General features: G+C 43.0%; 1 protein-coding gene across 3 annotated transcripts; it reads left to right on the top strand.

Moving 5' to 3' along the window:
* Nucleotides 1-210: 210 nt before the first annotated feature.
* On the top strand, nucleotides 211-5,668 carry LOC121784819 (protein STICHEL-like 4). Of its 3 annotated transcripts, none has more exons than XM_042183059.1 (7): nucleotides 211-519; nucleotides 990-2,987; nucleotides 3,089-3,308; nucleotides 3,393-3,848; nucleotides 4,226-4,769; nucleotides 4,882-4,945; nucleotides 5,334-5,668. In XM_042183059.1, exons 2-7 carry the CDS (start codon nucleotides 1,008-1,010, stop codon nucleotides 5,436-5,438), a joined length of 3,369 nt encoding a protein of 1,122 aa, XP_042038993.1. In that variant the 5' UTR covers nucleotides 211-519; nucleotides 990-1,007; the 3' UTR covers nucleotides 5,439-5,668. The 3 variants fall into 3 exon arrangements, with proteins under 3 accessions (XP_042038993.1, XP_042038992.1, XP_042038994.1); XM_042183058.1 differs by having other exon boundaries at nucleotides 681-2,987; XM_042183060.1 differs by having other exon boundaries at nucleotides 211-2,987; nucleotides 4,226-4,624; nucleotides 4,694-4,769.
* The last annotated feature ends 5,964 nt before the right edge of the window (nucleotides 5,669-11,632 follow it).

Here is an 11,632-nt window from a genome sequence, read left to right as displayed (position 1 = left end):
AAATGTATGATTTTTTTTTATTGCGGGATGTTCTAGTGGGAAGGGCGAACATAGGAGGGGATGTCCTAGTGACGTGGCAGTGGGATGAGAAGTTCTAGTGACGTGGCAGAAGGTGTTTTTGGGATGTCCTAGTGGGATGTCCGCCCACTGGAGATGCTCTTATATCAGCTGTCAGCAGCCGTTAACCCCATCCCTACCCCACCTCCACCTCCACCTCCACCTCCACCTCCTCTCTCTCTGAACACTCCAAATCTCACTCCGCAGACGCCCATCACTGTTACTCCCCAATACAGACAACATTTCTCTTACTCTGTTTTATTCCATCCCAACATTTTTGTCAATTATTTAACTACACATATTTGAGCTGTGTTCCATCGTTTTCTAGAGAGCCCTCGTGAACTTCATAACCGAGGATTTAGCGATAGAGATCTGAGGCGGAGAGAGAGAGAGAGAAACAAATAATGATGGTAACGGGTCACTTGCTTAGAAAAAGCGGTTGCCTCTAACTCCAAGATTCAGGTGAATGTGGCCTTCTCAACTCCCCCTTTTCCTCTCTCATTAAAGATTTACATGCCGCCAACTCCAACTTTGTCAAACTCTTCTTTAATTTCTTCCTCCAAGAACACATTTTTAAGGGTTTAAAGCTGATAAAAATTGATGCTTTGTTGTTTTGATTCCAGAAGTGCAATTCTCTTTTTGGTGGTGGTGGATTCTTGAATTCTGAGTGGGAAAGATTGGATTTTGAGATGTAATTGATATGGGATTTGGGGAAAGTTTGTTTCTTGAGGTGTAATTGATGTGGGCTTTGGCAATTTTTTAAACCTCTTTATTGTTGAATTTATGTAATTGTGAAAAAAAACAAAAGTGCTTATTAGATGGTAGTGTTGATTGCTGTAATTTAGGGGGGAAATAAATTCTGCCTAAAAATAGATTCTGCTATAATCTGTGATGCGATACACTTTGAAGATTTTGTGTTGTTGTAAATCAAGATTGGTGAGGGTGGAATCATGACTAAGGCAGTTCGTGATCGGATTCTTAAAGATGTGAATGGTAATGTTAGTGATCATCTACGCAATCACATTCATTTGACAAATTGCATTCATTTGAAGAACCATATGCATAAGAACAGCCCCATTTTGGCGGATAGGGCGCTCATGAGGGACCTCGTTGTCCTTCAGAGGTCGAGGTCGTTGAGGGACCCATCCGCGAGCCCGCCCTCGTGGCAGTCCTCGTCTGCCTTTGATGTGCTCTTGAGGCGAGGGGAAGGGGAGGATGTGGTTAGTGGGAGGCGTAGCGTTGGGATAGAGCGTGGGAGGGTGTCGGAGAGTTCACCTGCACCGGCTGCTGTGAGCAGCCGTGGTGGTAAAGAGAGGAGGGCTAGGAGAGGAGAGGAGAGTGAGAGGCTTGTGGGAAATGATGAATGTGAAGGAGAGGGGGAGGGTTTGGTTGGTGATCGTGTTTCGTTGGGCTCGTCTCAGTTGAGGGAGAAGAGCACGGAGAAGAGAGGAGGTCATCGACAAGATAAGAAGCTTATGACGCTCTCGGACCAATTGAGGAATGTCCCGGCTGTGAGCAATGATGCAGTTTCATCTCACAATCGCGGAGATGCAAGACGTGTCTTCCATTCGGATAAGTATCCTGAGGAAGCAGGTGTTAGTATTCGACATAGGAGTAGTTTGAATAGGGGGAAAAGGCGCAGATTTCGCGGTGACAGGAGAAGTCGGCCTTCTGTAGCTGTTCGAGATGGTGGTGGTGGTGGTGGTGAGGCGCAGAATGAGATGTCAGTGGCATCTAATTCGTTTGGCGAGGGCCGAGCTTCACAGAAATATCACGGTGAGGAAGAAGTCCAGCAGCTCTACGGTCAGAATGTCAACGGTGATCCGAGAAATGGATGTGGCATTCCGTGGAATTGGTCGAGAATTCACCATAGAGGGAAGTCGTTTCTCGACATGGCTGGCCGGAGCCTCTCTTGTGGTTTATCCGAATCAAGGTCGAAGAAAGCTGGTTCCAATTCTCGAGGGATGGATATCCCAAACATGCATGTGATGTCATCGAGTTCTTCCACTCGATCGGATGCAGAGGCATTTCCTCTATTGCTCGATCCTTCTGGTTCTCGTGGAAGCATTGATCGAGCTGGTTTTTTTCATGATTACTCAGGGGAGTTAGGCATTTATGCTGGCAATCTGCTGAAACAAGAAACCGATTCAGACCTTGCATCGGAAGGTAGATCACGTGAGCAGCATAGATATCGGAATCAAAACAAGGAGAGACATCAAAACCTCACGCAAAAGTACATGCCGAGGACGTTTAGGGATTTGGTTGGACAGAACTTGGTCGTGCAGGCTCTCTCAAATGCTATCTTGAGAAGGAAAGTCGGGTTGCTATACCTTTTTTATGGGCCTCACGGGACGGGTAAAACTTCGTGTGCTCGTATATTTGCCCGAGCATTGAACTGCCAGGCATCTGAACATACAAAGCCTTGTGGTTTTTGCAACCCCTGCATAGCACAAAGTAGCGGGAAGAGCCGAAACGTGAGGGAAATATGCCCTGTCAGTAACATGGACCTCGAGAGTATCATTGGCCTGCTCGGGAATGTGACTTCTTCGTCTTCCCAACTTCAGTCTCAGTACCGAGTTTTCATATTTGATGAGTGTGATACCGTGTCTTCTGAGTGTTGGAGCACGATATTGAAGGTCATTGATCGAGCCCCTAGGCGTGTCGTTTTTGTGCTTGTTTGCTCGAGTCTTGATGCCTTACCTCATATAATCATATCCAGGTGCCAGAAATTCTTTTTCCCAAAGTTAAAGGATGCAGATATTATATATACGTTGCAGTGGATAGCCACGAAAGAGGATCTAGATATTGATAAGGAAGCCCTCAAGCTCATTGCAACAAGGTCTGATGGATCTCTGAGAGATGCTGAGATGACTTTGGAGCAATTGAGTTTAATTGGGAAGAGAATATCCGTTGCCCTTGTTCAAGAACTGGTATGTTCGTTTCTTCGTTCGTGGCCATTTTTTTGTCTCAGATGTGAAACTATGTATCCAAAGGCATAGAATAAATTAACTTTTTGTTGTTGTTTTTGCAGGTTGGGCTCGTTTCGGATGAGAAACTGGTGGATCTTCTCGATTTAGCATTATCTGCTGACACTGTCAACACGGTGAAGAATCTCAGGGATATCATGGAGTCCGGTGTCGAGCCATTGGCGTTGATGTCGCAGCTTGCAACAGTCATAACCGATATTCTTGCTGGAAGCTATGACTTCACAAAAGAAAGGCCTAAAAGGAGGTTTTTTCGGAGGCGTGAATGTAATTTCTCTCTAATCCGTGTTTATTGTATCGGCAACAGGATTTCATGTCTTAAACTGATTTTTCGTGCTGTTCTCTTTACAGTGTCGAAAGAAGATATGGAAAAACTGCGCCAAGCACTGAAAACATTGTCCGAAGCAGAAAAGCAGCTGAGGGTATCGAACGACAGGATAACATGGTTAACTGCTGCACTCCTGCAACTGGCTCCTGACCAACAGTATATGCTGCCTGTTTCTTCAGCCGAAACGAGCATGAATCACAGTCCCTTGGTGTTAAACGGAGCAAGAAAAAGCAATGCAGAAATGCCTGGTTTTCAAGCCGGAAGTTCTGCAAATGTTCATTACAATGATGAGGTGCAGGGTAGTGTCATGGTTGGAAACAAACACGATAAAGGCGAGATGAACTCTCAACAGGCACAAGCAGTTTATAACGAGAAACTAGAGGCCATTTGGTTGGACGTGCTGGAGAAGATCCCAATGAACAGCATACGAGAGTTCATGTATCAGGAAGGGAAGCTCGTCTCTGTCAGTTATGGCGCAGGTCTCCTTAATTTGCTTTGTGTCGTATCTATTTTTCTTCATTTGTTTCGTGCTTTTAATATTAACACAACCTTCACTTGTTAGTTGGATATACATTGCAACAAATCACACGAAAAAGTAATATGAGCGGAGATATTTATGTTGTTCGCTTATTTTCTCTCAAAAGTAATTTGCTTTTATGAGTTATGTTGGAGATTGAGAAATAACTTATTGAGGCATGTGAGTCGAAAACACTGAATCTTTGTGTTATCATATGCTACGTCTAGGTAAAAAACGTGCCACTTGCTTCTCGTTCGATTGTGTTTTTTAGTCTTGGATTAGAGTTGCCAAAGTTATCTTGTCACTTCTCTCCAACTAATAAGAATGTCTATGCTGCAGCTCCGACCGTGCAATTACTGTTCAACTCGCAGATGACAAAGTCCAAGGCGGAGAAATTCAGATTTCACGTCTTGCAAGCATTTGAGTCGGTTCTCAGATGCCCGGTGACGATTGAGATCAGATGCGAGTCGAGAAAAAGCACTAGCTGGGCACCAATTTTGCTACCCGCAGCTCAGAATATGCCTCGTTTGGATGTGAACCCGACCACAAACACCGGTGGTTGGATGCCGACGGATGGCATGCCGTCTTCTGAAGCCAATAGGAGAGAGATCGTCGAAATTGAACCCTCCCCCAGAGAGTATAGAGGTGTTAGGCGTAGAGACGCCAACCTAGAGTCTGATGGGCGGAACTTAGAAAACGCGGGAGCGACATCTTCGCAGAAGATATCGACCGTGTTAGGTGAGAAAAATCAGTGTCTTACCCTTGTTAAAAGCAAGGTATCCCTTGCTCATGTGATTCAGCATGCAGAGGGATGTTCTCAACACAGTGGATGGTCGAAGCGCAAAGCTGTTTCAATCGCGGAAAAACTGGAACAAGAAAATTTGTGAGTGTCTATATCGTATGGATCGAGTTAACTACAATAGGCTTTGTATACCTCGATTTTTTTGATTTTTCTCATTTGTTTTCTGATACTTGCATATTTTTTCGTTCTGCAGGAGACTAGAGGCGAGATCGAGGAGATTGCTATGTTGGAACGCTCCAAAAATGAATCGCCAAAAGGTAAAATTCGGAATCATTATTGAGAAAATCGATATGTTTGCTACAATATGTGCGTGACGTGGTTATAGAAGAAGTTGGCCATATAGATTGTTGATACAAATGAGCTAGTGTTAGATTACGTAACTCGTTTTAATTTAAGATCTTCGCAAAAAGTTGTGTAAGGCCGTCCGGGTCAAAGTACGGATTCAAGCCTTGTTGTAGCTTGTGGTTTCTACGCAATATTTGTCGTAGAGTTCTATTTGCAACTTGTTTCATTCTAGCTGAACGACACTCTCGTGGAACATTTTGTCGAACTATGGACCGTTACATCAATTTTTCGGCCTTTGAAATCTATGGGAATCGATTATGTCCACGTTCTGAGATATACGTTCTATTTCCCTGTTTGCAGCTTTCGCGTTTGAGGATTAGAGCAAGGAAGCCGCAGACGTTGCTGAAATTCATTTCGTGCGGAAGGTGTATGTCCGGTAGGTCCCCGAGGCCGAGGCAAAGGTAATGCTTGTAGCAATTTTTGTCGTCTTAGAGGGCTCGATCTCGGGCATCACGTCGTGTTAGGTTTTACTTTGTACCTGCTGTTTAGGTATTTCATTAGACAAATCCTAATTCTTGAGAATAAATTTAGAGTAGAGTAGATGAAAGATTAGAGCTTTTGTCAATGAATATTTGTATTGTTAGTTTCTTCTTCTTCTTTTTTAACACAAGCTCGTCATGTCTTTTACGGTTTTACCTTGATATAATTGCTCTCATTTTAGTATTTTAGAACATCGATATTTCTCTGTAATTAAAGCTAAACATAATTGTTTCAACTCCAAATCTTGGCAATGACATTTCAACCTAACTAACTAGTATTGGTGGAAATAGTATTTCTTCATTACATTTTTTGTGTTACATGATAAAAGTAATGTGATACGAAAATGTAAAATATATTTGTAAATACTTAACTGAAATTGATCAATTGGAATCAAAAGTTAATTAAAAACAGCTCAATTACCACCATTGAAATGTTTAAAAAGTTTCGTTGGGCCATTTATATTATAGTATGTGGGGCTGGGTGGGAATAAAAGAAGAATTCCAATAATTTGAGTTGGATTTTCAAATAAGACTGTTACGTTGTTATATTTATTTGTAACTAAGAGCATCTCCAATCATTTATACTAAACTCAAACTCATTTTAGTGTAAATATCATATCAAATATGATTTTACTCCAACTATTTACACTAAATCCAAACTTAAAAGAATATTATCTATATTATGACCTTTTTACTCACAAAATTTGAAAAACTTTTAGGTTTGAGTTTAGTGTAAACCTAAAGATATGTATTTTTTTCTCAAAAACAAAAAAATGAGATTTGTTTTTTAGTACTATTGGAGCTAATTACCTATCTCATTTTAGGTTTTAGTGTATCCTTGGAGATGGTCTAAAGGACATATTTTTTTATCTCTTATTCGATTGTCTTTTTCTTAAAAACTCGACATGTGACAATATATCGTCTCGTCTATATGTGTTAAAATTACATTGTATCTCATGATCATCCATCTTAATTAGCTTATCAATTTGACTAATTTAATCATAGGTAAACTTCATTTTAACTCATGCTGTACTATATTTCACAAATATTTTGTATAATAACTGAACATCACCATAAACAATTGAACTTTTTAGAAATTTTACATTGAAAATCAAATTATAAATATTAATGAATTTATTATACATGGTAAGTAGACCTCACATTCCACCAAACAATTCTATTCACATTTTATTATAAAACTAATATATATAAGTGGACCCATGATCCACTAACTTATCAACCCACTTTTCTTTACATTTCTTAAAACACGCGCCCACACTAAATGTGACACTTAATGTAGGACAAAGAATCGGAATAGTATCATGCAACAATTTAGGAAAATATAAGAAAATTTTTTTATTAAATATTTTATAATTATTTTTGAATTAAGTTTGAAATTTTGTCATAAAATTTTTATATCATCACTTTTTTATTGCTATAGAATAATATATAACCAATAACAAAATTAATTTGCAATTTAATTCAATTAAATTTAATGGTTTAGGATGCTTAATCTGTGTGGACAATGATCAATCTAGGGGTCGAGTTTTAGAGCATCCGCAACGGTGCTCGCGCCGACGGACGGCGTCCGTGCCGCTGGCGCGGCGCTGCTCGATGCATCGAGCATGTCCGTGCCAGCGGACAGCTGACGTGGCGTTTCTTGATTGGCCAACGGCAATTTCATTTTTTTTTTTAAATGAAAATAATACCAAAAATTAAAAAACAAATATTTTCAGATTCCCAAAAATATGGCCTTTTTATTACCGTTTTTTTGATTTTTTTATAAGTTTTTATTCCCAAAATCATCTATAAATACACACATTCATCATCCATTTTTCACATCAAATCATCTCCCATTCATCTCTCATTCATATTTTTTCATACAACTCATCTACATCTTCCTCTCTCACTCAAACCCTCTCTAAAAATGGATTTCATCGATATCATGGCTGAAGCGGAGCGCGAAGAATAAAAATACTATGAACAATATCGTGCAGCCTATGAAGCCTATGTCGCCGCCACTAGCCCCGCCCCTCCTCCTCGACCAACTAGATCAATTCGCCGCTACATCCCTCGTGACTGGGAGGGAGCCAACGAAAGGCTCGTTGCCGACTATTACTTCCGGCGTCGTTTTCGCATGTCAAAACGGTTGTTTATGCGTATTGTCAACACATTGTCTGTCCGTGTTGAATACTTTCAATCAATTAGAGACGCAACCGGTCGGCAAAGTCTCTCGGCGTTGCAGAAGTGTACTTGTGCCATCCGACAACTTGCTACTGGGCAAACGGCTGACCTCTTCGACGAGTATTTGTATGTGGGTGAGTCAACTGGAATCCTATGCCTTAAAAATTTTTGCAACGACGTTCGTTCTGCTTTCGGTGAGGAATTCCTTCAGGCACCCACCATCGATGATTGTCAACGGTTGCATAATCTTCACGAAACAATCCACAGTTTTCCCGGTATGCTTGGCAGCATTGACTGCATGCATTGGAAGTGGAAGAATTGTCCGACTGCTTAGAGGGGGAAATACTTAAGCGGCCACAAAGGCGGCGGCCCAACGCTTATCCTTGAAGCGGTCGCCGACTACCGCCTATGGATTTGGCATGCATATTTCGGTGTTGCCGGATCCAACAACGACTTGAACGTGCTCTATTCTTCACCACTCTTCAATGATGTTTTGAATGGTGTAGCACTGGCGATCGACTTCACCGACAACGGAAATGCATGCCACATGGGTTACTATCTCGCCGATGGTATCTACCCAAGGTGGTCGACTTTCGTGAAGACGTTTAGCAATCCTCAAGACCCGAGACGAGTTCTTTTTGCGCAGCGTCAAGAATCTGCTCGGAAAGACGTCGACAGAGCTTTTGGGGTCCTTCAAGGCTGATTCAACATTGTGAAGGCCTCGTCTCTGCTGTGGTACGTTAACAATATCGCCGACATCATGTACACGTCTATTATCTTGCACAACATGATTATAGCTGACGAAGGACCGAGGGTGGCCAACTTTTACGACGAGGATGAAGCTGGAAGCTCAACCGCGAGGTCCCCCCACGCCGAGGTGCGCATACGACGGTGGGCGAGAGGATCGAAACAAGACACACAATGCGCGATACTCGAACCCACACTGAGCTACAAGAAGACATAATCAAATACATTTGGGTGAAATTTGGCCACGAGTAGTGGGTTTTTTAATTTTATGAATTTAATTATGTAATTTTAATTTTTTAGGATTTTAATTATGTAATTTAAAATTTTTAGGATTTGAATTATGTAATTTTTATTTTTTTAGTAATTTGTAATAGTATCCCGGGTATTTTTAATGCATTCTAATATTGTGGAAATGTTTTTATTTAAATTGAATAATAGAATGGTGGGACCCTTGAGCATGTCCTTACGGAAGAGCATGGATGTGGATGTTGTGCTCTTGCCTAAGAACATGGAGTAAAAAAGTAACAAAAGTGGGTCTGGGCCCACATCCATGCTCTTTGGCAAGAGCACGGACAGGGATGCTTATTGTCTTCAAATGTTACTACTCAAACTAGGCTTATAAACAAAATCATGCATTATTAAAATAAGGATAAGAAGAAACATATCAGTCGAGGGGACTGGATCCTCTCCAGTGGGGAGGAAACCATGCTGTGCCTTGAAACGACGCCGCTTTGCCTCTTTCTTCCTGCTTTTTCATTCCTTTTTTTAAATTACCGTTCCATATTTATTTTGTCTTATACTAGTAATAGTTTAGTGCTTAGAGAATCCACAATAGCGCCTAGCGCACCGCCTAGCCGAGCGCCGGCGCTAGGCGGTGCGCTAAGCGAACTATTGCAGCCGCCTAGCCGATTTCGCGGAAAAAAAACCGCCTAGCGCTAGGCGGTTCCGCGACGCTAGGCGGTGCGCTAGGCGATCCGCTAGGCTCTATTGCAGCGTCCGGATCGCCTAGCGCGAATTTTTAATTTTTTTTATTCCGAAACACTATATATACGCGACTTGCCTGTCATTTTCATTCGCACCACTTGTATTAACGAGTACTCTCTCTATCTAAATTTCGGTACAAGATCAACAACGGTAAATGGATCTCAACAACGAGCCTACTTCAGGGAGTAGCGGATCTCAAACTCCCTCGATCCCGGTGGGAGGTGGATGGAGTCAGATGCACCCGAGTCAGATGCACCCATACTACAACATGTACCCGTGGCAGCAGATGATGCCCGGGATACCAGCGGGGGGAGTCCGCCGGGGGCGTTTCCGGCGATGTCGGGGTGGGCACCCAGTGTCCAGATGCCGGGGTGGGCACCCGGAATGCAGATGATGCCCGGCGGGGTACCGGCGACACAGGGGACGCCGGGGGACGTCTATCGCCCCAGTGTTGATTTTTCGACTGGTTCGTCGCACACATCGACGCCAACGGAGGCTGCGCCTCCGGCCCAGTTTGACACTTTCTCCTTCGATGACTTGGGGATAGATCTTTCCGGTATTCCGGATGCTCCTGTTCAAATGGGGGGCGCAGGGCGGGGTCGGGGCGCCCCAAAGAAGAAAGGCAAGGGAAAAGGGTCGGCGAGTCCTCGCAGCCGGGTGAGGACGACAACGCGGTACGGAGGAGGTGGATGGACGCGGAGAACGTCGCGCTGTCCAAGGCGTGTGTGAGTGTTTGCGACGATCCTCTCGTTTCGAACAACCAGAGGATCGTCAACTTGTGGGGCAAGATAGCAGCAGCCTACCAGAGGTTTTGCCCGGGGGGGAGGCCACGCAATGGGAAGGATTGCCGGAAGGCGTGGGACCGAATCAGGGTTGCGGTCTCCCGATTTTTGGGCTTGTACACCAACGTCCTCCGCATGATGAGCAGTGGGCAAACTGAGGACGACTGCAGGAGGATAGCGGAGAAAGCCTTCCCCCTGAAGGGGGTGTACAAGACTTCACCTACTGGAACTGCTATCTTGTGCTGAACGACTCCGAGAAGTTCCGAGTAGGTGTCGACTCTGGCTGGCCGAAGAAGCAACGGCTGAACTATTCCGGTGATTTCAGCCGCAGTAGCGGTGGTTCCCACGACCTCCCTGAGACGGCCCAGGAGGTCCCGACCCCTCGTTCGTTTGCTCGCCGTACTCGCCCGGTTGGGCACAGGCGGGCTCAACGGGAGGCGATGGGGGTCGCCGGGGGTTCACAGGAGGTCCAGTCGGCATCCCCCCTTGGCCAATCCACAGCGGATCTCAAATTCTTCGCGCGTCAACAAACGCGCGCTCAGATGGTCAAGACGATGGCCGAATGGCGGGCGACGGTGGACCCCGTGGAGAAGAGTTTGCTTCAAACATTGCTCCTGAGCATGCAGGAGGATTTGGAGGCGGCACGGAGGGAAGCTGCCGGGAGTAGAGGCGACGGCGACGGAGGCGGAGGCGATGGTGGCGACAGCGACGGAGGAGACGACGACAGCGACGGAGGAGACGACGACGGCGACGAGGAGTGAATTATTGTACTTTTTTTTTTAATTATTGTAATATTTTTAAATTATTGTACTTTTTAAATTTTTAATAGTATTATTAATGTTTCACGTATATGTCTCGTAAATTAAATTCCGTATATTGTGTGATTGTTAATTATGTCATTTTATATAATTGTTATTAGTGATGTGGCTGAGCTATTTATGATGTGGCTAGGCTATGGCTGAGCTATTTATGATGTGGCAGGAGGATTTTTAGTGCTGATGATGTGGCAGTGGCTAGGCTATGACTGGGCTATTGCAGGGCTATTCCTATTGTGGATGGCCTTAGGAATTCCTTATAATTAGAATTAAAATAGCAACGCCGCCTTCTTTTAATTATGTGTATCTTTTCTTCCTTTATATTTATATTTCTTTAATATTTAAATTTGTAAATTAGTTATTTTATTATATGTTTGTAACAAAGAAACAAAAACTGGTTAATAATATTCCAACCTGCATAATGGAGTAATATTTTTTCAACACAAAAAAGCTAAATTTGAAAAAAATTATAATTATGGAATTAAGACTGAAATAATTGGTCAATTCATTAATTAGTTGCTCAAATAAATAATGTATATTTTTTATTAAACACTTAATTTAATTTAGTTATGTCACTTTGGAGGATATCAAATAAATATTGTAAACAT

Source organism: Salvia splendens, chromosome 21 (assembly GCF_004379255.2).
Source record: "Salvia splendens isolate huo1 chromosome 21, SspV2, whole genome shotgun sequence".
Lineage (NCBI taxonomy): Eukaryota > Viridiplantae > Streptophyta > Magnoliopsida > Lamiales > Lamiaceae > Salvia > Salvia splendens.
Note: the sequence above shows the minus strand (reverse complement) of the source record. Positions and strands in the feature narration are given on the sequence as shown.

Bases quoted from the DNA above. Each gene is read 5' to 3' on its own strand.
- LOC121784819 (XM_042183059.1), top strand. From the start codon at position 1,008: ATGACTAAGGCAGTTCGTGATCGGATTCTTAAAGATGTGAATGGTAAT. The intron at 3,309-3,392 runs GTAATTTCTCTC...TTCTCTTTACAG, and splicing joins GTTTTTTCGGAGGCGTGAAT to TGTCGAAAGAAGATATGGAA. The intron at 4,770-4,881 runs GTGAGTGTCTAT...TTCGTTCTGCAG, and splicing joins AAACTGGAACAAGAAAATTT to GAGACTAGAGGCGAGATCGA.